This window comes from Aspergillus terreus, genomic scaffold, assembly GCF_000149615.1.
Source record: "Aspergillus terreus NIH2624 scaffold_10 genomic scaffold, whole genome shotgun sequence".
Lineage (NCBI taxonomy): Eukaryota > Fungi > Ascomycota > Eurotiomycetes > Eurotiales > Aspergillaceae > Aspergillus > Aspergillus terreus.
This window is the reverse complement of record NT_165933.1, coordinates 1,373,995-1,401,932: the sequence shown is the minus strand read 5'-3', so window position 1 is coordinate 1,401,932 and position 27,938 is coordinate 1,373,995. Positions and strand designations below refer to the sequence as shown.

At 53.1% G+C, this 27,938-nt stretch overlaps 10 protein-coding genes across 10 annotated transcripts; 5 read left to right on the top strand and 5 right to left on the bottom strand.

Annotated features, from left to right (window-relative positions):
* Positions 1 to 52: 52 nt before the first annotated feature.
* ATEG_07342 (uncharacterized protein) lies at positions 53 to 2,593 on the top strand (the record flags this gene model as incomplete). Its single annotated transcript, XM_001210028.1, has 10 exons — positions 53 to 282; positions 458 to 686; positions 790 to 903; positions 956 to 1,046; positions 1,171 to 1,234; positions 1,288 to 1,562; positions 1,640 to 1,920; positions 1,950 to 2,038; positions 2,094 to 2,316; positions 2,387 to 2,593. The coding sequence occupies 10 exons, from the start codon at positions 53 to 55 to the stop codon at positions 2,591 to 2,593; spliced, it is 1,803 nt and encodes a 600-aa protein (XP_001210028.1).
* A 219-nt stretch (positions 2,594 to 2,812) lies between these two features.
* ATEG_07341 (FAD-binding oxidoreductase) lies at positions 2,813 to 4,514 on the bottom strand (the record flags this gene model as incomplete). Its single annotated transcript, XM_001210027.1, has 3 exons — positions 2,813 to 2,960; positions 3,020 to 3,885; positions 3,948 to 4,514. 3 exons carry the CDS (start codon positions 4,512 to 4,514, stop codon positions 2,813 to 2,815), a joined length of 1,581 nt encoding a protein of 526 aa, XP_001210027.1.
* A 1,741-nt stretch (positions 4,515 to 6,255) lies between these two features.
* ATEG_07340 (sterol desaturase family protein) lies at positions 6,256 to 7,302 on the bottom strand (the record flags this gene model as incomplete). Its single annotated transcript, XM_001210026.1, has 1 exon — positions 6,256 to 7,302. One exon carries the CDS (start codon positions 7,300 to 7,302, stop codon positions 6,256 to 6,258), a length of 1,047 nt encoding a protein of 348 aa, XP_001210026.1.
* A 1,540-nt stretch (positions 7,303 to 8,842) lies between these two features.
* On the bottom strand, positions 8,843 to 11,313 carry ATEG_07339 (putative glycosyl hydrolase; the record flags this gene model as incomplete). The annotated part of the gene is made up of 3 exons (XM_001210025.1): positions 8,843 to 10,237; positions 10,283 to 11,266; positions 11,311 to 11,313. 3 exons carry the CDS (start codon positions 11,311 to 11,313, stop codon positions 8,843 to 8,845), a joined length of 2,382 nt encoding a protein of 793 aa, XP_001210025.1.
* Positions 11,314 to 11,857: 544 nt separating this feature from the next.
* ATEG_07338 (uncharacterized protein) lies at positions 11,858 to 13,571 on the bottom strand (the record flags this gene model as incomplete). Its single annotated transcript, XM_001210024.1, has 3 exons — positions 11,858 to 11,976; positions 12,024 to 12,108; positions 12,156 to 13,571. The coding sequence occupies 3 exons, from the start codon at positions 13,569 to 13,571 to the stop codon at positions 11,858 to 11,860; spliced, it is 1,620 nt and encodes a 539-aa protein (XP_001210024.1).
* A 1,988-nt stretch (positions 13,572 to 15,559) lies between these two features.
* On the top strand, positions 15,560 to 17,006 carry ATEG_07337 (glycoside hydrolase family 76 protein; the record flags this gene model as incomplete). Its single annotated transcript, XM_001210023.1, has 3 exons — positions 15,560 to 15,635; positions 15,688 to 16,391; positions 16,443 to 17,006. The coding sequence occupies 3 exons, from the start codon at positions 15,560 to 15,562 to the stop codon at positions 17,004 to 17,006; spliced, it is 1,344 nt and encodes a 447-aa protein (XP_001210023.1).
* A 501-nt stretch (positions 17,007 to 17,507) lies between these two features.
* Positions 17,508 to 18,728, top strand: ATEG_07336 (zinc-dependent alcohol dehydrogenase; the record flags this gene model as incomplete). Its single annotated transcript, XM_001210022.1, has 3 exons — positions 17,508 to 17,616; positions 17,682 to 17,972; positions 18,043 to 18,728. 3 exons carry the CDS (start codon positions 17,508 to 17,510, stop codon positions 18,726 to 18,728), a joined length of 1,086 nt encoding a protein of 361 aa, XP_001210022.1.
* A 2,044-nt stretch (positions 18,729 to 20,772) lies between these two features.
* ATEG_07335 (putative MFS transporter) lies at positions 20,773 to 22,371 on the top strand (the record flags this gene model as incomplete). Its single annotated transcript, XM_001210021.1, has 2 exons — positions 20,773 to 21,022; positions 21,080 to 22,371. 2 exons carry the CDS (start codon positions 20,773 to 20,775, stop codon positions 22,369 to 22,371), a joined length of 1,542 nt encoding a protein of 513 aa, XP_001210021.1.
* Positions 22,372 to 23,463: 1,092 nt separating this feature from the next.
* ATEG_07334 (putative MFS quinate transporter) lies at positions 23,464 to 25,285 on the top strand (the record flags this gene model as incomplete). The annotated part of the gene is made up of 3 exons (XM_001210020.1): positions 23,464 to 23,741; positions 23,800 to 23,989; positions 24,044 to 25,285. 3 exons carry the CDS (start codon positions 23,464 to 23,466, stop codon positions 25,283 to 25,285), a joined length of 1,710 nt encoding a protein of 569 aa, XP_001210020.1.
* A 229-nt stretch (positions 25,286 to 25,514) lies between these two features.
* Positions 25,515 to 27,524, bottom strand: ATEG_07333 (mediator of RNA polymerase II transcription subunit 17; the record flags this gene model as incomplete). Its single annotated transcript, XM_001210019.1, has 3 exons — positions 25,515 to 26,758; positions 26,812 to 27,197; positions 27,250 to 27,524. The coding sequence occupies 3 exons, from the start codon at positions 27,522 to 27,524 to the stop codon at positions 25,515 to 25,517; spliced, it is 1,905 nt and encodes a 634-aa protein (XP_001210019.1).
* Positions 27,525 to 27,938: the final 414 nt, after the last annotated feature.

Here is a 27,938-nt window from a genome sequence, read left to right as displayed (position 1 = left end):
TATCTGCCTCGTGGATGATGAGTTGTTGAACTGCCCGGGGCTGGACAACAACATGGCTTCTTCAAGCAGCAGCAATGCGGACAAGCCCACCCCATTCAATCCAATCAACTGGACTCCACCGAATGTCTCGTCGCAGCAATGGTCCGAGACGACACCAGAGCCGCCAGCGTCGACCCGCGCCAGCTCCATCCTATCTCCAGAAAGCGTCTACGAACTGTCCAATGCTGTAGGAGAACAGCCTCCGGACCCGGTGTGCATGGATGAACAGGATCGGACTGTCAAGTAAGGACGTAGATCGTCGCAACTTAACTCTAATTGCTGGATATGGGGTTTTCTAACATACCGCCTCATGTAGTCGGCGGTTGCGCGGGATCCACGTTTTCGTAAGGATCCACTCATTTTTACTCCTTCCCAAGGCTCTTTCCACTGACATGGGCACGAAGATGATTACTATTAGCGGCGTGCTGGGGGTAGGTCTGTACGTCCGCAGTGGTTCGATACTTCGCATTGGTGGCCCAGCGGCGGTCCTGATTTCCATTACCTTGATGGGCCTGCTGGCGTGGCTAGTGATGCAGTGCATTGGGGAAATGCTGTCCCTGTGGCCAATCTCGAATGCGCTGGTCGAGTTCGTTAGCAGCTGGGTGGACGAGGATCTGGGAACTGCTGTTGGTATCGCATACTGGTGGGTAGATCTCTTACATCTCCCCGTCGGCGAAGGACTTACCGGGGAAAAATAGGCTCACGTATTCCATCAACTTTGCGGCTATGATTATTGCTGCGGCTGGTCAGATCGAAATATGGACTAAGAAAGGAGATGACGACCATGGAAAAGCAATCCAGGGGACAATTATATTCTTCGTGGTTCCGTTGTTCCTCGTTCTGTTCAATAGCTTCGGCGTCCAGGTCAGTAGGTAGTGGATCTCGTTGGCTAATACGGCAGGCTAACAACTTTCAGATCTATGGATTGACTGAGGTTATCGGAGGGTCTTTGAAGCTTCTCGGTGCAGTGATCATCATTATTTGCATGATTGCAATCAATGTCAAAGGTTTGTGAACAGCTAGACCTTCTTGCTTTATGTTTCTAACCGACATAGACGGCCTGGGTACAACAAGTGAGATTCTCTTCTCTTGTTCCAATATGCGCAGACCAAGTTGCTTATCCTCCATCAGACTATGAAGGCGATATGTTTCCCTACCATAAAGAAGTGGCCGGCAACTGGGCGGAAGCGTTCTTGTACGTCGTCTCTTGGTCATGAGCTTCTGTGGCGTAATTTTGACTGAATACAGTGTCTGTCTGTCGATTGCAGCGTTTGCCTACATTGGCGTCGAAATCACGGCCGCTACCGCCCTAGAAGCCCGTCTGGATAAGAAGCCTCGCTCGGGGGAAGAAGCTGCCTCTCATGCGACCAAAGGCCCTTGGCCCGCAGTGTCTGTCCAATTTTCGGCCACATGGACCAGCTTCATCGCCTGGGTCATATACTTTCTGGGCTCCCTCATGATGACGCTCAACGTCAAATGGGACGATATCAATCTTCCGCGAGCTGGATGGCTTGGTTCGCCGGGTAAAGATGAGGGAACACTTAATACTGATTCGGGTTTTGTCATAAGCGCGGCTAGATCACATATACCGGGCCTTGAGGACATGTTCACCGTGGTACTGTTGATTACAGCTCTCACGGCGGCAAACACGAATCTCTATGTTGCCTCACGGACCCTGTTTGGTCTGACGAGGAAGTTACACGGTCATCGTTGGAGCTGGCTGGCATTCTTTGGACGGACGAACAACTATCAAGTGCCCGTCCGAGCGATGTTTATCTCATGCTTCTTCCTTTGGATACCTTTCCTCTATCTATCGCCGGACAACTCGCCCGACACAACAATTCCAAGCGTAAAGAACCCCATGCTGAGATTCGTGCTGTGGTATCTACTGACTGAATGGTTCAACATAGCTCCTAGAAGTTTTATCACAGCTAGGCTCCGTCAGCTGTCTGATTGTATGGACGTGCGAATGCTGGGCGTTCCTTCGCTTCTATCACTGGTGAGTGATGCTTCAGCTGAAGCACAGTGTAGGAAGCGCGACTCACCATGGCTAGTTTGAAACGCCACCAATATGAACTGAGTAGCTCTCCGGAATTTGCGCATGTCTGTCGATTCCACCGGACTAGCGCCGAAGATCGTTATCCATGGAGGTCGCATGGGCAGCCATTGACGATGTGGCTTGCCATCGGCGGGTGTCTGTTTGTCCTCATAGTGGCAGATGGAGCGTCGCTTTGGATTGCGTTCCAGGCCCGGGCGTTCCTGTCTGCGTACCTCGCGGTGAGTACCGGGACTCCGTTCCTCAGCGGTTTCGAGTAGAGTTCATACTAATAGGTACTTACTGTTTCAGCCTATCTGCTTCATACCGCTGTGGCTCCTAATCAAAACATACCGTTCCCATGGATGGAAGAATATTAAATGGGAGCTGGAGGATCTTTCAAACCTGGCGGAAGTGAAGAATAAGATCCAGAGACTGGATGAGATCCGTCAGCGGGCAACAGCCCGAGACGACATTGTACAGAAACCCGGATGGGGTAATCTATGGGGTCTCATGTGAATGATGGGGATACTTAGGTCTCTTGCACATAACCTTACACTTCCGATATTGGCTAAGATGTACAAGATCTTGGAATATGTACCTTTATATCACACCAGGGATACTCTAGCAGTTACGTATATAGTAGATGGAAATCGAGTAATTTCTCTACTGATGACATTATACCATACCGTCTCCGTTGATTCACGATCGTACCTCCATATATCGACTCTACTGCGTTCAGAAGTTCCATCCTCCTTGGCGGAACATGAATCGGTCAGGATCGTATGCTTTGGCAATCTGCTCCAGCTTCTCCTTATTCGCCGTGCCATAGCTCGAATAGACGTCCTGATAGTCTCCTGCGTCGTTCATGAACAGAGGGTTGCCTCTGTTGGTAAGTGTCAGCAACATGCGCCATCACAAGAAGGGTCGAAAGATAAGACATACGAAATATACTCCACGTCGCCCGAGTGATAATTTGTCGGCTTCACGCTGCTAAACTGGGCATCGAATTTGGATCGCACTCCTTCGGCCACTTCACGGAGATACTGCGGGCAAGCCTCATTGCAAATCGGATTAACCCAAATGAGATCATTTTCAACCCAAAACCGATCCCCATTCTCAGGATCGAGTCCCAGGGCGTTCCCTCCACTTGCAGCGGACGCTTTTGCAATACGCACAGATAAGGGCTGCGGGGTGAAGGTCCCAAATTGGATGTCTATACTCCTCGCCGAGTCGTTCTTGATCTGCGACTGGTATGTTTCCCAGTGCAGTTCAAGCAGCTCATCCATCTGGTTGGGAGACATGTTCGGAAAGGTGTTGACGTGGGCGGCCGCATTGATGCCGTAGATCTTCGCTCCGCCCGCTTGGTTGGCCAAGTTCGTATAGGTTGTGGTATCAGTCGTATCCAGGATGGGCTCGACATCTTCGAGTCCTGAAAATGTGCCAGGAGGAGGGGTCGGACCATCGTAGAAGAAGAAGAGAGCCGGGTTCGAGACGATTGCATCTGGGAGGCCGAAGGTAAATGTGGGTATCACCGCCGCTTTTCCATCAGGATAGTCCTTGATGAAATTCGCCAACGCCTTGAAGAGTTCATGCCGCTTATCACCGGAGTAGAACTTGATGCCGCCCCAGACCTGTCCGTCGACTCCAAGCGGGTGACCTCTGAACGTGAACTTCGTCACAATGCCGAAGCGATTGCCGCCTCCCTTCAGTGCCCACCAGAGGTCAGTATGCGTGTGGTTGTTCGCGTTGACGATGGTGCCATTCCCGAGGACTAGCTCGAAATTCAACACATTGTCGCAAGCCAATCCCTTGATTGAGTCTATTAGTGGCCAGAGGGGACAATTCTTGAGAGATCTCCGGCGTAACTCACATATTGTGCCGAGTAGTAGGATAGACCACCGCCTAGAGTAAACCCTGCAACACCGATATTGGCCAGTCGCCCTCCAACGACCACCTGGTTGGTCTGTTCTGCCACCTCATAGACATCTCCCCAGCGTGCTCCGGGGCCGACATCAAAGTTCCCATCGCTAGTACGGTTGATAGAGGACAGGTTCTCGTTGAAAGAGATGAGGACACCACCATCTGTGCTCGAGACCCCTGTGTTGAAGTTATGGCCGCCGGATTTGAGCGCAAACTGGGCGGTAGGGTATTTGTTCAATTGCTGCACGGCGAAAGAGACCTCTTCCGCATTGGACGGGAAGAAAACACAGATAGGACGGTTCTTGGCGTTGACTCCGTTCCAATAATGGTGGATAGCATGGCTGTAGTCTTGGGCGTGCAGTATAGTCTCTGCCCCATAGCTGGACAGAGGATCCCAGACGACAATATCAGGGTATGTGGTGTGCAGATGCTGACAAACAGCGACTGCATCTGGTGAGGCGGCCGCAAAAGCTTGGGATGCCAATGAAGCCAGCGACAGAAGGATGGCAACATTCATGGTCTGCATAAGTAGGAGGTTGAAAAAGGGAGACCATATACTATGGATGGTACTCAGGGAGGATAAGAAAAAGACCGGTCGTATGGGAGGATGGACCGCCCATATTTATCATGAAGATCAGGAAGTGTATATTGTCCTACAGCATGCTAATGGTACAAAATAAGGAATTGATCCTCATCGGAGCGCATACCTATCAGAGACAAATATCTTCTTCACAGCACCACCAAGGCCATCCCTCCCGGTATGGTCTACCAAATGTCGTATTTCGTATTCCCTCTTGACGAAATGGAAGATCTGCGCTGGATTGCCGCAAGACAAATGTGAACCCCGCAGTCTAGTCCTATGAGTTGGATGATCACCCTTAGTAGCTTCAATGCGAAATAGGCCATTTGCACCCCCCCCCCCCCCCCTGGCAGCGGTTCTGTTCCTGAATCATTCCTTTCCGTGAATGTGAAACAGGCTGAGGCCTCGGCTATGCCGGTAGAATCACGAACTAGGCGCTTTCATACCGTATTTCCTGCGTATCCCCGCGTTTTTATTGTTTTTCTAACCATATTCATCATCATCAGATCAAATTTCTGCCCTGGTGCGTCCCCGACTTGGCGGGGATAGTGGCAGTCGATCTACAGAAGTTTTTCCATGCGCACAGCAACGATAGGACAACGGTGACCCTAATATTGCACGGACATTCGGAGAAAAATTCCTCCTTATTGTAGTGGGGGAAACTTAAGCCTTCATGAATCATTTGCGGGAGCGGTATGAAGGTCATTTTTACTGAGTATGGAGACCATGTCGTCTTTCTCACCACGCCTCGGTCATGCTACTAAAGAGGACCATGTTACCTTCTTCTATTGCTATCCTATTTTATAGATTTTACTTATAACACCACTTCGAGGACATATGGCTACAAATCTAGGCGCATGGTACAAGAGATCGATGTGAGCCAAACGCTGGGCGCGTCAATGAGGAGTATCATGAACCATGAGGATGGTCGAGTATCGGCTTGTTTCCACATTTTGCGCATACATCCATGCAATATCTTGACTATTAGACCTGTAACTTGGGGACGATGAAGCATGCAGAGGTGAAGAGATGGTTCATTTGATGTACGGCGCCTGGTCTGCTACGTTGGTTAGGTCTATGGTGGCCTATAGATCGGAGCACCGATCTTCAAAGGTGATTGTCAAGTCTGACCTTCCAACAAAAGGGTTACGTCTCAAGAGGGTCGACCGCATGTTCATGGACTGAAACGTACCGGGCAAGCGACGTCTTACTAGGGCATCGGGAGAGTATGGAGGCAACAGAGCTCCCACGGGTATGGTCGATGGATGATGGAAGTGAGCTCGGGCTGTAGGAGCATAACGGTAAGGACGGCGTTACTTATCATCATGCTGAATATGCCGAGAAATTGTCATTTGATAGATTCGCATAGGGAGGTAGGATTCTGGACCTACGAGCTACGATATATCATCCAGAGCATCACCAGTAAGTTAGAATCCTTATTGCGATCAAAGCATAGTGAAAGAATCGGTCTATGACATCATTCGAACTATATTTGATATACATACAAGGAGACCATATCTTGTTTTAAACAAACGAACAGAAACAAAAGGGTATGTAAACAACCAGCGCCAGCGAACAATCATCCAACAAAATATACGTCATGTCACACATTTCCACATCAAGACCTCCACGCAGAGGGAGAATTCTTATGCTCTCTTGTCATTCCATTCGCCCGAGATCAATACCAGGGCATCGAGACAGGATAGTCGTAATCGATATTCTCCTTATAGCACTCGATGCGCTCGCCGCAAGTGCCAAAGATCCGATCCCAGAGACGCGTCTGCTTGCCGTAGTTGCTGCTCTTCTTCCAGCCCTTGCGGTGATGAAGATCGTGATCCTCGATGACGAGTTCCGCATTGAACATTCTCAGGAGCCAGCTCAGTGTGTTGGGAGGCGTGGTGAGAAGGCGCAGTCCACTGTGGCCAGCCAGTTCGGCGAAGACGACGTACTGGTGGCAGATCCACCACTCGTAGAATCCCATCGGCATACCCATCAGTTTCATAGTAAAATATGTCATGAGGGGGATGCCCGCGATGTCGAAAAACTCCTGCTCATGGTCGGCGTACAGCGTAAGGAGTGGGTTGGGGTGCTTGGTCAGATGGTGGGTGCGGTGGTATTTCCAGAGACCGTCCACCTCGTGCATCAAGCGGTGGTACCAATAGAACCAGAAGTCGAGGATGATACCATACAGACCAATCTCCAGAGGAAGCCACACCCAGCTGATCGATGAGGGAGGCTGGCTAGTGCGGTAGCTGAAGAACACGGTGAAGATCGGACGGAAGGTCGAAGTCGTGAGCAGCGAATGGAACACCTTCGCCACTCCCACGTCGGGAACACCATCACGTTCATGTTGGTCACCGTCCAGGAAGCCAAGCGTGTGGCCGAGGCGTCGGAGGACGTGCAACTCGTGGATGGCGATGGCCTTAAAAGCCAAACTGTAGAAGATGAAGGCGGCGATCGGGGTGAAGTTATGTCCGGTGTAGGCACAATAGGCGTGGTGGATCAACAACGGAATGACGGCGTGAGTAATAACCCAGCGGTGCGTATGCCACTCGGGCATGTAGGGGACTTTGTCCTGCTTGGGGTGAACGGGCACCTCCTTATCCAGATTGACGGGGTGGATGCCGAGGAGTTCGTAGGACCAGTGGAAGATGGACCACTCGCCACGGTCGAGACGGCGCCAGGTGGACTTCATCGAGTCCTTGGGGTTCCGTAGGCCATTCATAGTGATGGTGACGGGGGTGATGAGACGTAACGTTCGTAAGTTGGTCTGTTGGATAATCGCCAGCGTCCACTACGGCGAGGGGGAGGGCGACCCCAGGATATATTTATATCGGCGCTCGGAGGTTGGCGCGCACGAACATGTGAAGGGATTTGGGGTCTGTCCCAAATTTGTCGACGGCCATGATGGCGTTCATTGGGGATGTAGGGGGGAATCCACTGCAGATCCCTCTTAGCGCTCCCTTAGATCCATCGTTGCCGACTCCAACACGATTAAGGATGCCAACAAGAATATCCCAACCTCGACAGATGATGTCAATCTCGGTTAACTGGTCTTTCTCGGACTGGTCACTGCGTTAAGTCGGATGGGCTGATAGTTAACTAACTACTTCGTAGGGTTGGGAGGCGCGATGGATTGTTCGAGATCACCACGCAGCGCCACGCCAGACACCCGATTGTCAGATGTTGGCTTCGACTAGCGAACTACTCCGGAATATGATGTTCCCCGGATCTAGCACCGGGTTGTTCTGGAACTTTGATCAAGTCTCTCCCATGTCCGTGGTTCTGCATGGTCGATCTTGATATATCTCCGTTACGTCCTCCTCTGTGAAGCCCCTGAATTTTCCTACAAGCTTGGACAGAATAGATCGATTTGTAGGACAGATTAATTGCATGCAGTACACGATGAGATCTATCAGAGATCAAAGGGCATAGATGGCACATGAAGATGAAGCAAGAGTGACAACTTCCCCCACATTACCCAGAAGAGTAACCGTTGCGATTCACTTGTTGGGGGAGAAAAAGGAGAACAATGGAATTAATTCGAATTAATTGTGGGAAAATGGTCATTTGGCTGATTCAGCAACCTCCGGCTGAGGTAATCACGGGTCATGGACATGGTTCTTTCCCGTTTGGGTAAGCATTGCGATCGCCTCCGGGGAAGTATATACTCCAGAGCCCATTCTTGTTCCACCCTCATGCAACAATCGCTCTCCCTGGTATCACATGGATTATTTGGTCTCTTCCATTGTATATCAGGCATCTTCATTTCCATATGCCGAACCGTCCGCTACATTAACAACCCGCCAGGCTTGGGCACCGGCGCTACGTGGAATCAACCTGCATTCAACAATGTTGGGATCAACGCCATGTCCTAGCATCTGATTATTCAACATACCCGAGGATGATTCATTCTTGCGTTTTGTCCGGAAGACCAGCTTCAGTGTTCCCTATTCAAGACCACCAGCCTTCCATTGAGGATTGCCTCATGGTTACTTCTAGATAGTAGCCGTATATTGGCATATGGACAAGGTCGTCTTGTCCACGTGAGAGCCTGATTGAAGATAGGTACATTTGCAAAGCGTGATGTCAAACCAGGGTGGCAATCACCTCCAAACTCTTCTCGATTCTTCGATCAGCCAGGCCTGCCATTAGCCATAGTCTTCTATAGAATGCTTTCCTAGCATTGAACGCATAAGAAACGCACCATATAATTCCTTAGCATAGGTCGCCTGTGATGACAAGCCCCTCGAGCAACATAGTATCTAGTTGGCACCTATCACTGTTTGCTTCACGTTCCCGCCGGATACTTCAATCATCCAGTCAGTGACAGGCGCTGTCACGATCAAGCGGACTGTCTCCCTAGGAAAAAGAGACACGTAGTTATCCGACCAAAAAACCGGCAGTACTTCCTCGTGTGTACGTGGATCGACCGCTTTGAGCCGGATAAAAAACGCTGGCACGGTGGAAAGATTCTCCAGTATGATCTCCATCCGCATCGACTCTTCGACTGGTGAAACCCGTCTCACATCACATGTAACTGAAGCCGGTGGCAGATGACCCAGAACTGAATAGTTGGCATATTGAGTCACAGGTGTGGTGTACCAGTTGGAACTTTCCCAATCAAGTTCGTCGTTCACTGGCGATACCCAGTAAACGTTCCGGCTCAGCACAGTCTTCTGCACAGGATCTTCTAGTAACAGCCGTAAAAATCCAACATCGCGAATTTGCCCGAGTCTCGTAACCTTGAGTACCCCCTTTGAGGAATTGGGGTTTGCTTCCGTGGTAAAGGTCTGATGGGAAAGCCATGTACCGTTTTTATCGATCAAATCCACCGAGATGACACGCCTCCCCGTCTTACGCAAAGACTGATTGATCAGGTGCACCTGTCGACTTTCATAGTCATACGCCACATGCTCTGATCTTGCTGCAATCTTGGTTCCAAAATACGCACCAGCAGGTCTGAGATAGTAGTCAAACAGCTGCCAATGCAGATTAGGCCAGGCACTATTCAACATCCAGTAGATACTCCCAGTCGCGGGACGTGTCGCAGTCTGACGTATTGTCAGGGCCTCAAACTGAGCCCGTGTTGCTTCGTAGTCCATCAACTGCGCCTTCAGAACGTAATCCTCTAGCCCGTTTGGCGCACCATATCGAGCGAATAGGGCTTTGTTGTAGATCGACCGATTATAAAATTCAGAATCATTCCGAGACATATGGAACATACCATCGTCGGGTCGTTTCCAAAGTGTCTCCATGTCGTCGGGCGATAGGAAGCGCCTCAGGCTCTCCATCTGTGGTGTCCCACAGCCTGCGCCCAGTTCCGACCCGAAGCCAAAGGCCGCTCCCAGGCGATCCCCGTACCAGTAATTGGGTGGCACCCAATCATACGGACCATCCATTTTCATTCCAGAAGGGCCCAGCTGCTTTGGGTAGCCCCGTTTGCTGGCTGAGGCAATTACGGGGTTCAGCCAATCCATCCGCTCCAATGCGCTGAGGTATATGGCAGTGGCTCGATCATCGGGCCAGAAGTCTGATCCGACCAGGAAGCCTAGCATCGAGGCATGGGCCTGCATCATCTCAGCCTCATGGAGCATGGATACTTGTGCAATTTGGTAATCTTTTTCTGTCCATTTTTCTCCCGCAGCGTCGTGGTTGTACTGTGTGTGTTAGTACGGATGATAATCCAGACGTAGGCGACATACCTCCCAGCCCTCCCATTTATCACAGCATTCCCAGCCAGCAAGGACCATCAGGCCCATGCGGTCGGCGAGATCATAGAGTTCCGGATGTTCCTGCTTTCCTTCCAAGCGGACCGTGTTTAGTCCCATGTCAAGCATGTACTGGAAGATCTTCTCGACTCGCCCCTGATCAAATCGCAGGAACATGTCTGGCGAATAGCCAGCGCCTTTAACAAGGAATCTATATCCATTGATGCTGAATACAATATCATTATATGGGTTCAGTTCGGACGTCACCTTGCGGATACCGAAATGCTGTTTTGCACCAATGTCGGAGACCCCATCTCTCCCAAGAGAAACATTCAGGGCGACGGAGTATAACGGCTGCTTACCCCATGCCGCAGGCCACCAAATCCTGGGGTTCACGATTTTAGCCTTAATGGAAACAGTCTTCATCCCGTGTGCTGCTATTCTAAATGGCTCGAATAAGTCAACCGTCTGCGAACTGTCATCCGATTGGATCCTTCCCTGAAGGATGCCTTCGATGGTCAAATTTGTATGGTTTTCAAGATCTGTGAGAACCGTCACAATCGCAGTCTGTTGTGTCTTCCGATCACTAAAGTCGGTTCGAACTCTGGTTGGGGACATAGAAATCGGCCCAGTGCGCTTCACCTCCACGTCCCGCCAGACGCCTGTCCCATTGTCAGGCGGGTATGGATTCCAGTCGACGAATCCCAAGGCAAAGTCACGGAGGTAGTTTGTTGGATACGCCTTGACGAGCAACGCATTCGAGCCTTGACGGATAAACTCCGTGATCTCGTATCGACGACCGCCATAGGATCCGTGCTGAAATGACTGGGAAGCTATCTGCACGCCATTGAAGAAGATGTCGGCTTTTGACGTTATCCCATGGGTGATGAGAAAGACATGCTCATCTGAGGATGGTCTTTGGAACTTGAACTCCTCGCGATACAACCATGCTGTTTGAAAGACGGACTGGTCTACCGCCTGAAGATTGTCAGAGTAAAAGATTGTGGTCTCGTTATATACACCATTCTCTAGGAGCCCAGCGAAGACTGTCGTTCGCGGGCTGACGCGATACCAGGAAGAAACATCAGCACCAGGCAAGGACAGGCGGGCGATATCCTTCGACACCCCATGCGCGGACTGAAGATGCCAACCAGGGATGACATGAGTATCTCCTGGTGATGCAGGAAGCACTATTTCGAACAGAAGCAAAGCTATGAGACCAAAAAGTATCATCGACATCGTCAGAAATTGGGGTCAACAGTGACGATAGATGACGGAGAAGAGGGGAGAAAGGTAAACAAGCCGAGATAGACGCAAGGTTACATCTACAGGCTCACGTGTACCACTACCGCATGGAATGTTGTTGTGAATTCCGAATGCACTCCTAGTGTATGGGATTACTAAGATAGTATACTTCGATGTATCCAGGTTGTTACTGAGCTATTGCAACCTCTTGAATGTCGTGTAATTGTAGATACAAGGTTAAGCTACGTGTCATGGGGAACAGCCCAACTTGTATTCTGCAGACACCAACTATCCAACGAGCTCAACGGCAGAACAACATTTCTTCTACTGCTGTCTGAGCACCGCCTCAACTACTTTGGTGTGCTCCATCAGGACCTCGTCTTTCAGCCGCCGGCCGATCAGCTGCACATGACAAGGAGCTCCCTCAATTTCCTTGGGTTTATCTGTTCTCGTCAGCATATATCGTATCAACCAACCATTTGGCACTTACATTCTGGGACATAGCGAACATCACGGATGTACTGCGCGTCGGCGGCTTCATTGGCTTTACCGAACGGGATGATAGATGCCGGATACTACAAAGGTCAGTGACAAGATACCGCATAGGTGACAGCACACATACGTCGACTAGACTGGCCAACACAGTATACATCGGAGCGCCGTAGCTATCGTGAGGGACTGCAGTGGACTGGTACCCCGGGGCCAAGAGCACATCCAGTTGATTCTCCAGGAAAACCTTCCGCATCTTCGCGGATACTTCCGACCTCTTCACGTTCAGGTCATACAGTTCTCTCAGCGTCGGTTCCGGGTCCGTCCCGTCCGGGTTATAGGTAGTCGTGAGCGACGGAATCCACGGTTCCCCTCCACGCGCAATATGGCTGAGCGGGGTCTTGTCAGGGTCCATGTTGAAGAATCGGAACGCTGTGTCATGGGCCGCGGAAATGGATGGGATCTTGCCGGTGAGATCGACTATCAGATGACCAGCGGCCTGGAGCTTCTTAGCCGCCGTCGCGAGCGTGCGCTGCATACACGGATGCAATGGCCGAGAAGGGTCTTCAGGGAGAAGGCCTATGGTCAGCACCGGCTTGGCGGCCGGTTCGCTCCACGGGATTCCCAGGGCAGCATCGTCTAGATCTTCGGGGTGTGAATTGGAGACCACCTTCAGGAAGAGCTCCGCATCTCTCACGGAATGACATATTGGGCCTGCAACGGCGGCGATTCCAGCAAGGCCTGCGCGGCCTGAACCGGTCTGCCCGGCGTAGGGAACCCGGCCAGCACTTGGCTTAAAACCAACCACACCACAGCACAGGGCGGGAATCCGAATGGAACCTGCGACGTCTGTTCCAACGCCGAGTATTGATCCGCGCTGAGCGATGAGGGCACCTTCGCCACCCGTACTTCCTCCTGCCGTCAGATTGAGACGGTGGGGGTTGAGCGTACGGCCGAACACGTTGTTATGCGAGTCGGCCGTCATCATCGTCTGGGGCACGTTCGTCTTAACATACAGCACTGCTCCTGCTTTGAGAAGAATCTCGACTAGAGCGGAATTGCTTGTTTGAGGGGGGCGGTCGAGAAAAGAAATAAACCCAAGCGAAGTGGGAACGCCCATCACATTGAAAGGCTCTTTCAAGCTGATAGGGAGTCCGTGGAGAGGGCCAACTAGCGTCCCTGTCCTGGATAAGTGATCATCCAGCTCTTTGGCACGGGCCAATGCTATATCAAAGAATGTTTCCGTCAAACAGGACGTCAACTGCTGGGCAATGGCGGCCCGTTTGCAGAAAGCTGTGGTAACCTCAACTGCGCTCCATTCGCGGGAGGATAACTTCTTTAGCAGCTCGGTAGCATCCGGGATCTCTGTGATCTGGAGCTCTCGATCAGAGAGAATGCCTGACTGACGGGGGACTTCTAGGACATTCTGCACGGTCCCTTGTGCGATTTGATCTAAGATCTCAGATGGCAGACGCCACGCAGAGGGGATCTTAGCTGCAGCTTCCGCCTGCTTGGCTTGAGCTTTCTGTTCCCAATCAGCAGATGTCATAGTGGAATAAATGGAGTTTGTTGAGGCAATGTACATGAGCTAGCTCGTGAGGATGGCGATAAATGTAGTCTACCGTCCCCTCACGCGGAATTGAGGAGAAGAGGGGAAGAGGGGTTATCGGAAAATAGTCCGCAGTTGTTATGCGGATAACCGGCACAGACCGAACATCAAGATAAGTGTTGGATCATCAACATGGAGAATGAGCATCGAACATGAACTCTCCACATATAGGAAACTGCAATACCTTGCAGGCATCACGAACCGCCGTGAGACTGCCTCGTGGTGTCAAGAAGGATACGCAAAACCAAAGTCTGCTTTAGCCGAACGCCCAGGCATATGCGCCATGCCGTGATAGCCTAACCCTACAGGGCTCTTAGAGAAATGCAATTCTACAGAGCGTTGATCGCACTATGAAATGTCCGGAATTGATTGTTGACACAGCCTCATCGCTTAGGGTAGTTCACACTCGATGAGGCTTTCGACCCCCTCGCCAGCACTCCATATCTTGACAATCTTCAAGCCTACCCTCCTCTCAACCAAGTCATACCATGCTGTACTAGTCCGCTGTTCCGAGGAAAGGAGGGTTAACACGATCATGTCGAGCACCGTAGTCTCCCAATGAGCGTTGGTGGGGGGCATAACATTCTCGTTGATCAATAGTTTGCTATAGCCCGGCTCCATGGCCTTTCTAACCTGTGCAAGTATGCTTTCACATACATGGTCAGGCCAGTTGTGTAGGGTTGAATGTATATAGTAGACCCGAGTCCCTCCACATATTGTTAATGACTGACAGGAACAGTTGTGCGAAATGAAGAGGTCTTCACTCTTACCTCTCACCGGCTGTTCGTGATTGAAGTCATGCTCCATACGGATGATAGCCCGGTCCAAATCCTTGACCTGGCGAATCATCATAGGCAGGTCTTGAAGGATCAATCTTCCGGGTGCGTCCGGGTAACGACTTTTTTGAAATCTTGCGACATCATGGCCTAAATTGCCGCCTATGTCGACCAAGAATGGCGCATCTGAGCTTCGATTGGCACCGTCAATCAGCCGCTCCCTCACAGCATAGACACCAGGTCCATCCAGCATGGGCGGCCAATTTAATGGGCGTGTTGTAGTATCCCTTGTCCGCGTTCAAGGACGAAACAATGAGCACAACTACTGGAGATCTCTCCCGTCAGGAAATTACATCATTCTGGCCCTGCAGAAGCATCTATACCTGTGCAGTTAGCAAGCCTTGACGTATAAAATCCATCTACAGCTACCCCTGTAACTCATCGGAACTGGAGATCCTCTCGGTCACAATTGACAGCTGACGTGTGAATCGTGTCCAGGCGATGCGGAGACGTGGACAGCGGTTGCATTGTTCCCCGCCAATAATCATCCATATCGATGTCGAACCGTGGATGAAGCTTGAACAATCACTGCAAGGTGTAAGGTACACGCACTGGTAGACGTAAGATGACACCCATGGAACCATCAAACAGCGACAACAATGCAGCGATCGGAAGACGATCTGAGACGTGGGACACGCCAGATGAAGCAATTATTGTTGATCCTTGTGGCCCGCGAGGGCAGTTGTCAAGGAGTGGTTGCACTGGTATGTGGTATTACCGCATCCGGCGCGAGGGATGCGTGGATATCGCGATGCATCGCTCGGGTCGACCTCCGTCACCCCTGGATTCATTGGCCAGGAACCACTGCGAGACAGCGGACGATGTGACCTTAATATTGCACAGATCAGGAGAATGCATTGAAGCATTCCGATCCATTGTCTCCTTGGCAATACAGCGCGGCGCCATGTGGAGTTGGCCTGTTTCTATGCTACTACCACATTCCCCGCCCTAGAATGCCGTCTGACGTTGAGATGATCGCCAAAATACCGTGGTTCACTTGGGAATTCTCCTTTGGTCTCATCAGGCCCTGCTTCCTTCTTTTCCCTCTTCATTTTCTCCTTCTCCAGATGCGCTGGGAGCGACAGACCCAACATGCGAAGACCATGGCATCTCATCCTGGCGCTGCTGGTCGGCGTCCAGGCCGTTGAGCTAGAGATTGACGATCCAGGTAAGTTATGCCTTTACTTCGGACCGTGGCTGCTCGATACTGAGCCCTGTAGCTTCGATCAAAAAAGCCGCCCAAGTCGTCGCGAAGAACATGCTCTCTTTCTATACGGGAGACCGACCCGGCGATAACCCCGGAAACCTCCCTGACCCCTACTACTGGTGGGAGGCCGGCGCCATGTTCAACAGCCTGGTCAATTACTGGTATTACACGGGCGATGACACATGGAACGACATCACCACCCAGGCAATCCTGTGGCAGGCTGGAGACACTGGCACCTTCATGCCGACCAACCAAACCCGAACAGAAGGAAATGACGACCAGGCTTTCTGGGCATTCGCCGCGATGTCTGCAGCCGAGCGGAACTTTCCAAACCCTCCGGAAACCTCGCCCGGCTGGTTGGCGATGGCACAGGCGGTCTTCAACACGCAGGCGGCGCGGTGGGATACCGAGACGTGTGGGGGCGGGCTGCGGTGGCAGATCTTCACGTTCAATAATGGGTTCAACTACAAGAACACTATCTCGAACGGCTGCTTTTTCAATCTGGCGGCCCGTCTGGCGAAGTATACGGGGAACCAGACCTATGCGGAGTGGGCTGACCGGGTGTGGAATTGGACGACATCGGTCAACCTCATGACCAACGACTGGCTATTCTATGATGGAACAGACGATCAGTCGAACTGCACGTCGTACAACCAAATCGAATGGACGTACAATTCGGGCGTATATCTTCTGGGGGCAGCCCACATGTACAACCTGGTACGTTTGCTCTGCTGTCTCTACTACACTCATGGAGGCTAACTGTCCTAGACCGGGGGTAGTCCGGTATGGAAAGAACGGACCGAGAACATTCTGAACGCCACGGACGTCTTTTTCCAGAACCAAGTCTTGTATGAGCGGGCATGCGAGCCGATCAACACGTGCAAGGTGGACCAACGGTCATTCAAGGGCTACTTGGCGAGCTGGATGGCGCAGACGACCCAGATGGCGCCGTTCACCTTTGACTGGGTCATGCCGAGACTGCGCGTCTCTGCGAAGGCAGCCGCCGAGACCTGTACCGGTGGCTCAGAGCATGGCATGTGCGCGCTGAAATGGACAGAGCGCAAGTGGGACGGCATGGAAGATGTCGGATTGCAGATTGGCGCGCTCGAAGTGATCCAGTCGACGCTCATCACGCGTGTAGATCCGCCGGTGACGAACGACAACGGGGGGACTAGTAAAGGCGACCCCGGCGGAGGTGCAGAGCCAGCGCCTCCAACGCCAGGCATTCTTACCATGAACATCACCACGGCAGATCGTGCGGGGGCAGGCATCCTGACGGTTCTGATGTCTGCGTTTGTAATCGGCTCCACGGGATGGGTACTGTATGAATAGGGATACATATTTGATTGTTGTTTATAATTGTTTGAGGCGTACGAGTCGAATATATTCTTCATTCTTCATATCCAGACGTGCTGAAGAGACTGATAACTCTGACGCATCCTGGTCGATGGGTCGGTTAGCTGGTTTCTCCAGGTGATGTTCTGGCTTCTGTATAAAAACTTCACGTTGCACTGATGGAGACTACATCGAGCTTCTCCTAGATAATCATGGTGTGCATGCCAAGAGCCGGGGGTGTGCATATCCTGGATGTTGGACAACGTCTCGTCGCTCCTCACGGCCGAGCCACCTGATGCGCCATCAAAGAGGGGAAATGAGGGGATGGCTGGCTCTTTGGACGAATACCTCGGGTGAGCTGACATGTCGCTGCTACTTAAGATCATGTTCGAGCTGAACCGTGTGCAGTATTGTCGCATCGCAGATACCCGCTGCAGCTGATCAAAAGCTCTCACTGATCGCATCACCGTTTCCAAACATTCCATCATGTCGCCGGCTATGGCTCTGTCCGATGTGGACATTCCAACGCACTGTAAAGCGGGCGTGGTCGTCAACGAAGGCCCCAACTTTGAAGTGAAAGTAGAGATGGTCCCTGTTCCGAGACCCGGTAAGCGTCATTTAGTCGGTGTCGATCTAAAGGCAAATAGGTGCAGACTAGACTGACCCTCAAAGGCCCCAATGACATCTTGATCCGGCTGAATATGACGGGCCTCTGCGCCTCTGATATCCATTATATGCAGGCAGACCTGGGTACACCCCCTATGTCTGCGTGGGGCGTCCGCTCGCCGGGCCACGAGGGCGCTGGTGTGGTAGTCAAGGTAGGCGACAACGTGACAAACTTCAAGGTTGGCGATCGGGCTGGGATCAAGCCTGTACTGGACACGTGCAGTAACTGCGAGCTCTGCTGGAGTGACAAGGAGACGTATTGCGCGGGGAAAATCCTGACGGGACTCATGGCGCCTGGTAAGTACTCTGCCTGCGGTTTTTCAATCCTCAATCCATCGTGATATGCTCCCAGGCTCACCCATGCTAGGAACCTATCAACAATATATCGTCTCCCCAGCGCGATACGCCTCGCCCATTCCCGACTCGATCCCCGACATGATTGCGGCCCCGATTATGTGTAGCGCATCGACGATGTACCGATCGCTGAAGGAGAGCGGATTGAAACCGGGCAATTGGGCGGTCTTCCCCGGTGGTGGAGGCGGCGTAGGTATCCAAGGGGTCCAACTAGCCAAGGCGATGGGCATGCGACCGATTGTCGTTGACACGGGCGCGTCCAAGCAGGCGTTGGCGATGAAGATGGGAGCCGAAGCATTTGTCGACTTTATGGAGACTCCAGATGCGACCAAGGCTGTCGTTGAAGTTGCGGATGGGGTGGGCGCGCACGGCGTGTTTGTCACGGCGCCGGCCGCTTATAAAGTGGCCACATCGTACGTGGGAGATCGCGTGGGCGCGGTGGTGATGTGCATTGGCCTAGGGAAGAAGGGGACGATCCATCTGGGCGAGGATCCCTCCCGGTTCATCATGCGCAACCTCTGCATCAAAGGGACGTTGGTCGGGAGTCGCGAAGACACGGCGCGGGCATTGGATTTTGCGCGTCGGGGACAATTGCAACAGATCTGCGAGGTGTACCCGATCGATCGACTTCCAGAGGCAGTGGAGAAGCTGCGTCGAGGGGAGGTGGCAGGACGGATTGTGGTGGATTTTAATCAGTAGAGGGAGAGCCTCAGGCAGGTTTCTGCATCCATCTAGGATATCTCTCTTCACTCACTGATCCAACGGAGCTGGAAGATACAATTTGTATTTATTCCTTACAAAATCTGTTTATTGGATTCTACCTGGATATATTATTGTTATCATCATCCATACGTATTATCGTCCACCAAGATATATATATAACATTGCCCTATTCCATACTATGAGTGGCATTTAAACCAAGTATATATTGACATACTCTGGCATAACGGAGCAACTGTGTCATAAGCTTCATTTGCGCATCCTGGTGTATAATAACGTATCTATCCCTAGTCGCTTGATAGTCCAATCCTTGTGAATATGGCTGAAAAGAAAATGTGGGTGTCCAAGAGTGCTCTAGACTTGAACCTCACGAGAGCTGATAGCTATCTACTCCGCAAAGGTAGGGGTCTAAGCGCATCCCCACGATCCCCACGAAATGCCACGGAGAGTGATTGTGGAATAAAGTCATCCGGGGGTAGCGGGGATAGGTAGGAGTAAAGATGGTAGCCCCTGTGTACATCCAACCGGTATTCCTGATAGGCTGTGGATTTCGTTGACAGATTAAACCGTCTTCTATAGTGCTGGTCTCAGAGAGGGGAATGATACCACTCCTTCACCACTTTGGTCGACAACCGGTGAATGTATATAGGAGGGGTATCAGAACAGTCTTATGCTCAATTGAGCGTCTGTTCTGTTGAGTCATCCACTGAATCATAAAGCCAAGGAAAGAAGTGCACCATATTATTTCCACAGCTCCTGTCGAAATTGGATCTGGTTGACAACGTCATGACGGATGGTGATCGGGAGTTGCAGCAGCCGAAACCGTCGAAATGGAGGGCAGACATCCGATATCACTTCCGAAGTCGAGAGTTTCGTTTACGGGGCTGGCCGTGGCAGCTCCTGCAACGAGTGCCAAGCTGATGAGGCCGGGGAGGAGAAACCTGTACCTAGGAAGTGATACAGTATGTAGAGACTAGACAAGCTGAGTTACCTTGCCACCTGTACCGGTGGAACACAAGAGAGGGTTCCACGTGGTTTGTTCCACCAAGAGGCAAGTTGAGCTAGTTGTAGAGAAGACTGTACCGGAGTAGTTACTTGGAGGATATGTTCAGGCTGACTGCCACCAAGTAGAGGCTTGTGACCTGGTGCCCAGGGGCTAGACACTACTAGAGTAAGGAAATAGTGGATCTCGGCTGAAGTCTGGGGTTGTTGGACCGTGGATCCATGCGGGGATGATCCTTCAGCAGACGTAGTACTTATCTGTAGGTACTATAGGTACCTACCTAGGTAGTAGGTACTTGTTCCCTACAACTGTATATTCGTTAAATCCCTTATACTATCAGGAAGTATTGTACAGCCGAGTATCCAGAATACTCAGGTATTATACAACACAGCGGCTTATCTCCTGGATGTCCCAGCTTGTGGCTGACCTAGTCAACCATGGACGAATCCGGGCGACTGCCATGGCGCCGGCGCGCTCTTGGCAGTTGGCTACGGGCGTTTGATAGAGGAGGATGCTCTCGGAGACCGCACCAGAACGGGCATCCGCCTCTGCCAAGAGCCATGGCGGTGGTAGTCAAAGTCTGTCAGATGAATGGGAGTGCGTGGCCGTGGAGATAACCCTGTGCATAGAGTAAAATACTGTCTGCTGCTCTTGTGTACTCCTCAGTCGTGATTGATCCGAGGTCCAGGTGTATGTAACTAAACCCTACCCATACTCCGGAGCCCTAAGTCAGCTCTCAAATGCCGTGTTTCTCAAGCGATAGACGAACCTCCTTCCGTCACATCCCCACTGTCCGATCTGTCGACCCCGGATTCCCCCCAGGGCGTCCCCACGTCTGCATCCGAGCTTCATTTCCGCTCTCCTGTACGGCAAATCCGATCGAGCTCTGCTATCCGACCTTCTCGTCCTATAAATCCCCATTCCCCATTCCCTGCATGATTCAAGCTATCTAGTTAGTCCATCTCCAAGACTGTCCTCACCGACCGGTCTTCTCTCTTTCCATCTAGCTGGCAGTGCGGGATGGCCTCCAACTCTCCCCCTCCGACCCTCGTGGCGGACGAAAAGGGTTCCTCCCAGCACAAAGACCTCGTCTTCCATGACGCCCACGACGCTGCCGGCCACGACCAGGCCGCCACCGACCAGTATGGCCGCGCCTTGGTCGAATTCGATCGCGCCGCCGAACGACGCCTGCGCTTGAAGATTGATTTCTGCATCGTCCCCACCGTCGCCCTGCTGTATCTCTTCTGTTTCATCGATCGTGCAAACATCGGTATGCCCTACATGCTTAATTCTCTCAATTTATCTTTACACGTTCTAATCTCCCTAGGAAACGCCAAACTGGCCGGCCTGGAAAAAGACCTCGGGCTCAAAGGCAACGACTACAACAAAGTCCTCTCCATTTTCTACATCTCCTACATTCTTTTCGAAGTCCCCTGCAACATCGCCTGTAAATGGATGGGTCCCGGTTGGTTTCTGCCTCTGACCACCGTCCTTTTCGGCGTGTGCTCCCTGGGCACCGCCTTTGTCAATGACATCCACGCCGTCTCGGGCGTCCGCTTCCTGCTGGGCATTTTCGAGGCCGGCATGATGCCCGGCATCGCCTACTACCTGTCGCGCTGGTATCGGCGCAGCGAGCTGGCCTTCCGCATCTCCCTCTACATCGTCATGGCGCCGCTCGCCGGCGCGTTCGGCGGGCTCCTAGCCTCGGCTATTCTCACCCTCGACCACTTCGGCGGGCTCCACACCTGGCGCATGATCTTCGCCATCGAGGGCATCATCACCATCGGCCTGGGCCTGATCGCCTTTGCCACGCTGACCGACCGCCCGGAGACCGCGCGCTGGCTGACGCAGGAGGAGAAGGACCTGGCGGTGGCGCGGCTGAAGGCGGAGCGCGTGGCAACGACCGAGGTGCTGGACAAGATGGACAAGGCCAAGATGCTGCGCGGGATCTTCAGCCCGATCACGCTGGGCACGGCGGTCATCTTCCTCCTCAACAACATCACGGTGCAGGGGCTGGCATTCTTCGCGCCGACCATCGTGCGCACCATCTACCCGCACGCCAGCGTCGTGTCGCAGCAGCTGCACACGGTGCCGCCGTACGTGGTGGGCGCGTTCTTCACGGTGCTCTTCCCGCTGCTGAGCTGGACGTTCGACCGGCGCATGGTCTTCTTCGTGGTCGGCCCGCCGCTGATGATGGTCGGGTACATCATGTTCCTGGCCAGCCAGGCGGCGATGGTGCGGTACGGGGCGACGTTCCTGATCGCCAGCGGGGCGTTTGCGTTTGGCGCGCTGTGCAACGCGCACGTCTCCAACAACGTCGTGTCGGACACGGCGCGGTCGGGCGCCATCGGCACCAACGTCATGCTGGGCAACGTCGGCGGCCTGATCTCGACCTGGTCGTTCCTCCCCTTCGACGCGCCCGACTACCACATCGGCAACGGGCTGAACCTGGCCACCTCGTCCATGACGATGATCCTGGGCGCGCTGATGTGGGCGTGGATGAAGTGGGATAACCGGAAGCGCGACCAGACGGATGTCGACCAGGCGCTGGCGGGCCTGTCGCAGAAGCAGATTCAGGATCTGGATTGGCGCAACCCGGCTTTCCGGTGGAAGACATAGAGGATTATATTGTTTGTAATGTGTTTAGTGCGTGTCACATCGCTTAGTTAATGAGGATGAATCACTCCGACTCCGCGTCTTGGCCGTAAATAAGTACTCATAATGATGGAGACTGTCTTACTCCGGAGTGATACCCCAGATAGAGTGAGTGAGTGGAGCTTTATACTCCGCAGACCGGAGAACTCCATCTCGGCGTGGGGTTGTCATCGTGACATCGGAGATTTTACGCCGCCAGTCGCCTCCCCCGGGCAGGTTCCGTCACAGTATGCGCCATGATGTGGAGATGGACAGGGATCCCATCCATAGACCCAGATAGCCGACAACCGGACTTGACTGACCGGTCGCGTGAGAAGCACTAGTTAGCCATCTAGAGCGTTTGGGATGGTTGGCATGAATAACGCGAATGCTCGGACGATGACCGAGCCCCTCACTAGCCCTCACTAGGAGTACTCCGGACGGGGTACGGCTCGGGGTAATTCGGGAGCAAAGATACCTAGTACTAGGAGCAGTGGATATCCGAATGAGGTGTCGTGTACTGATGTGAGGATAGAAAGAACTGTATATCCAAAGTGTGTATGATCGCTCGAGAAGCCCTAATATGATACTTCCTATACATGATCACCCGGCTGGGCAGAGTCAAGCGAGAACAAGCTCCGACAAGAGAGCATATATTGTACGGAGTACATCCACAAACCCTAGGCAATGCTTAGTCGCTTGGCACATCAAGACCTCATCCAGACAGACGGGACGAGTAAGAATGACGAGAGTTGGCGCTTATAGTACTAGAAAACTCTCCCAAGCCTCTCCCCATGGAGACCCCACGCTTTCTCCCCGCGTCTCCATCGATCGGCCTCTCTCTTACTGAAAGAGTGGTTCATTTTTCCAGAGGCTTGGAGCTGTTGTCTGGTCCCAACTGAAGCAATCAGACGCGAGGGGTTACATTGCAGGTCGCAGCGCAGGCCCAAGCTAGCCCACCTATAAAGCCAGCACCCCTCCTCCAACACCGAACAAACCTGCAGGACACGCGTGCATCTGGCAAGTCGTCTGTTCTCCTTCTTGTCCCTTCTCTTTGCCTCTGTCCCAGTCGCAGCAATGGCGGGCGGCTCCAAGAAACCCATCAACATCTTCCGCCTGGGGAACCTCGATGACCCCAAGCAGGTCTTCAACTGGCGCCTCTGGTTTGCCGTCGTCTCCTTCGGGCTGATGGGCGCTGCCCGGGGTGTCGACGAGGGCTTGATCTCGGGCGCCTTCAACAGCAAGGACTTTCAACGCACGATCCACTTTGACTCCTACAGCGAGGTCGAACAGACCAACATCAAGGCGAATGTGTCGGCGATGGTGCAGATCGGCTCGGTGGGCGGTGCTCTCTTGTAAGTCAAGTCCACCGGTTCTCTTTGCAGTGACAGGGACACCAACTGACGTGCCCAGCGCATTCCTCGTCTGCGATCGCATCGGACGGCTCTGGGCCACGCGCCAGCTCTGCGCGCTGTGGATTGTGGGTATCGCCATCTTCATGGGCGCCAACGGCAACCTCGGGGCTATCTACGCTGGTCGTTTCGTCGCCGGTCTGGGGGTAGGCCAGACGGTCGTTGTCGGGCCCGTCTATCTTGCTGAGATTGTATGTCTCCCTCCCATCCCCATTAGAGACGTCCCACTAATACTACCTATATAGGCCCCTGCATCCGTCCGCGGCCTGTGTACCTGTGTCTTCACCGGCTTCGTCTACCTAGGCATCGTCCTGGCATACTTCACCAACTACGGCTGCCAAGTCAACCTGGGTGACAACACGCACAAGCGCTGGGTACGTCCCCCTACCTCCCAAACCATGTCTCCAGCACATCTAACACATCTACCCCCACAGGAAGTCCCAACGAGTCTGCATATCATCTTCGCGGGACTCATCGCCCTCCTCTCCCTTCTCCAATACGAGTCCCCCCGCTTCCTCATCAAAAAGGGCAAATACGAGCACGCGCTGAAGAACCTGGCGCACCTGCGGCACCTCCCCGAGGACCACGAGTACGTCGTGCGCGAGATCCAAGGCATCCAGGCGTCGCACGACGCCGAGATGGAGGCGACGATGGGCGCCGGCCCGGTGGGCATCATCAAGGAGGCGTTCCTGGTGCCCAGCAACCTGTACCGGCTGTACCTGGCGGGGATGGCGCAGCTGATGTCGCAGTGGTCAGGCGCGGGGTCCATCACGCTGTACGCGCCGGACCTGTTCAAACTGCTGGGCATCACCGGCTCGAACGAGTCCCTCCTGGTAACAGCCGTCTTTGGTATCGTAAAGCTCGTCGCGGCGATCGTCTGCGCGCTCTTCCTGGTCGACGTGATCGGGCGCAAACGCGCGCTGCTCATCGGGATCACGCTGCAGGCCATCTCGATGGTCTACGTGGCGGGCTTCCTCACCGCCGTGCCGGAGATGGGCGTGGACGACTCGTTCCAGCTGCCGGCGAACAAGCTGGGGGCGAGCCGCGGCGCCATCGCGATGATCTACATCTCGGGAATGGGCTGGGCGCTGGGGTGGAACTCGATGCAGTACCTGCTGACGGCGGAGCTGTTCCCGCTGCGGATCCGGGCGCTGGCAACGTCGATGGCGATGACGCTGCACTTTGTCAACCAGTACGGCAACTCGCGCGCGGTGCCGAATATGCTCCTGTCGACTGCGGACGGCGGCATCACGCCCAAGGGCACGTTCTGGTTCTTCGCGGCGGTCACCATCCTCGGCGGGCTGTGGGTGCTGGTTACGGTGCCGGAGACCGCGGGCCGGTCGCTCGAGAGCATGGATCGGCTGTTTGAGCTGCCGTGGTATAAGATTGGGTTGTATGGGAATAAGGATGCCGAGCAGCGCGATCTTATCTCGGAGAGTAAGCTCCAGGAGCGCGAGTTGGAGGCTGGGGTTGGGCAGAAGACTTGATTGTATGGTAGTTTTGTAGGTGGTTCTTGGATGGAGTGATAGTTGCTGTTTAATCAATGCCATTCTTCAACCAAGCGTGGAGTTATACGATTCCTGTTTCTACAACACACGACATACCACTAGGCCATAAACCTTCTAATTTTACTACCTGTATACTAGTAGGTACTGTAGTCTCTCGAACTCTATTATCGATGCACTGGTAGTTTAATACCCAGAGTCAGTTGGCGACCTAGACCGCTCTTACAAACTCCATCAGACCAGGCGAACCAGGCGTCGTGGAATCCGGTTTCCAGCTTTGCGCCCGCGAAGCCTTCTCGTCAATGGATTCTGTAAACTCTCCACGCATGGTATAACTCTGCACCGACAATCCCTGCGCCGACAGCTCCACCTTGATCTTCTTGTTTGGACCGGTAGGCGACAGAGCGACCAGCTCGCCGTGGTGCGGATAGACGGCAGACCATGTTAAACATTGCTCCGTCGGTTTGCTGTCTTCGCTCGGCTCAACTGCTGACTTTTGGTCTTGGCGAATGGCGGTCAGAATATCCAGCATAGTCAAATGAGTCAACGCTGTGGCAACCTCCTCCTGCAGCCCAATGCGGCTTGGGGGCTGGATATCGGGGTATTCGGGCATGTCCACCGATATATCGAAATGGGTACCAAACGGCGGCACTACCGCGTTTGTGCGCACCCGCACCCTGAAAGAGCCGTGGGAGGAAGGGAGCTTGCAAGAAAAGGTCGACTCAAGTGGCGCCAAAAAGGTTTGCACGAGAGCTTCGACGGTAGGTATGGTGTGTTTCGTGGGCAGGCGGATGGACGAGAAAGGCGTGGCTTTGAACTCGCACTGTAACCCTGCAGATTGCAGCACCCGGTGAATATCGTTCAGGAACGACTCTACCCATCGCACATGCGAACTATGCTGGAGGTATGCCATGACCGGTCGCAAAAGTAGGTATTCGGGGGTGTGTCGGCGTTTCGTAGACAACGGTGGTGGGGGTTGCGTGCGGCGTCGCAGGTTCTGACGGTGGGCGTAAGCCAGGAGGATATGAATGGAGTGGGATATCGCATTGGCGAGTGTGTCGTGTTCATGGGACATCGGAGTTTCGTCAGACAGCAGATCCTGGTCGTCTACTAAGTCCAGAAGAATATCCTGCTCCTCCGACACGGGTATCTGGACTAGGTTTTGCCGCGTGATGACACCCTGATTGCCCAGCATTCTCGCCTCGCGGAACACTTCATGGAACAGCTCCTCCTCGTACAGCGTATCCCGCGCCTGGAGGATGCGATTCTCAATCGATTCAACGTCTTCAGTCACCGCCGGCTGCACCTTGGAGCAGCCAGAAATGCCCCCACAATGTTTCACTCTGACTCGCAGCATGCGCGTGCGCTGTGGTGCTAGCCCTTTGTCCAAAAACAAGCGACCATCGTCGGCCCGTCGCAACGCTGCAAGTCCCCGGTCGCGGAAGATAGGGGTCGCTGCAGCCAGTCAGTGATGCGACAAACATAACAAGCACTTTCGTGGTCCTTACCCTCCATAAACCCATATTGAACCCCCAATGCCTGTCTTTCCCGCGGTAACCGGCACACCTTCCAGCCCTTGTTCTTCACCGCAAGTACTTCCTCCCAATACCGTGTCTCGGACGCGACCTCGGATTCCAGCCGTGTCGCGGCGTCGAGTAACCTGTTGGCGGCGGCATCGAAGTTCTGTAGCCTCCAGCCACGGGACACGGTTTTGATATCTTTCGCCGTCGATTCGGGTTTAGGAGGCGGGTTGACAACCTCGGCATTGAGGGAGCCAAGAGGAGCGACCTGCTTCAGGATGGCGGACATGGACGTTTCGGCCTGACGGGGTGCATATTTGGAGAGAAGGAGGGAGACAAAATCAAGGGCGAACATAGCCTCCATATGAGCCTGTCTGGATGAAGTCAGTCCGACCGCCCCTCTTCAATCGGTAGAGGAACCCTTACAGTGCGAAATTGGTGATCTCTGCCCGTCGCTTGTACAGTTGCTCTAGACGCTCGGATGTATCGACATCCGCAGCGGATTGACCGTCAGATTCTTCATCCTCCGCCCAAGGATCCTTATGCTTATCGGCTTCGATCTGCGCGCGGAGACTGTCCTCACTGACATCGCGAAAGGCTCCCCATTGAGCGTTGATCTGGGCGATCTCCACCGGCAGCGAGTCCTGGTGTTCGCGCTTATCAATGAGTGGTCGCAGAGGAAGACTGAGAGAGTCGGGCATGATGAGTCTTCCGGAGTGGCTGTGAAAGCGGAATTGGAGAAAGACGCCGTTGTTGTTCGTTGATGCGCTCATTGATGGTATCGTCACGTGGAGATTGCCTCTGCATAGCTGACTCACTTTGTATAATTAATGCATAATCGTGGTCTTTATCAAATCAGGACTAGCGCGGGGCTCCTGCAGCCTTCCACGCTAACCCCAAACCAGTAACCAGTGTGACATCAGCATTTTCTCCTCGCGACAAAACCTTCACTCGATTTCTTCGTCTTTCTTCAAGTTGAGCGACACTGAGGGTCCCAGAACATCATCCAGACGATCATAGCATCTCATTCCCTTGTCTATTTGCTGTTCCCCCTTGTTCCCACAGAACCCAAGACAACCACTGTCAAACCGGCTCTCTCGGTGACGTAGCTTGCC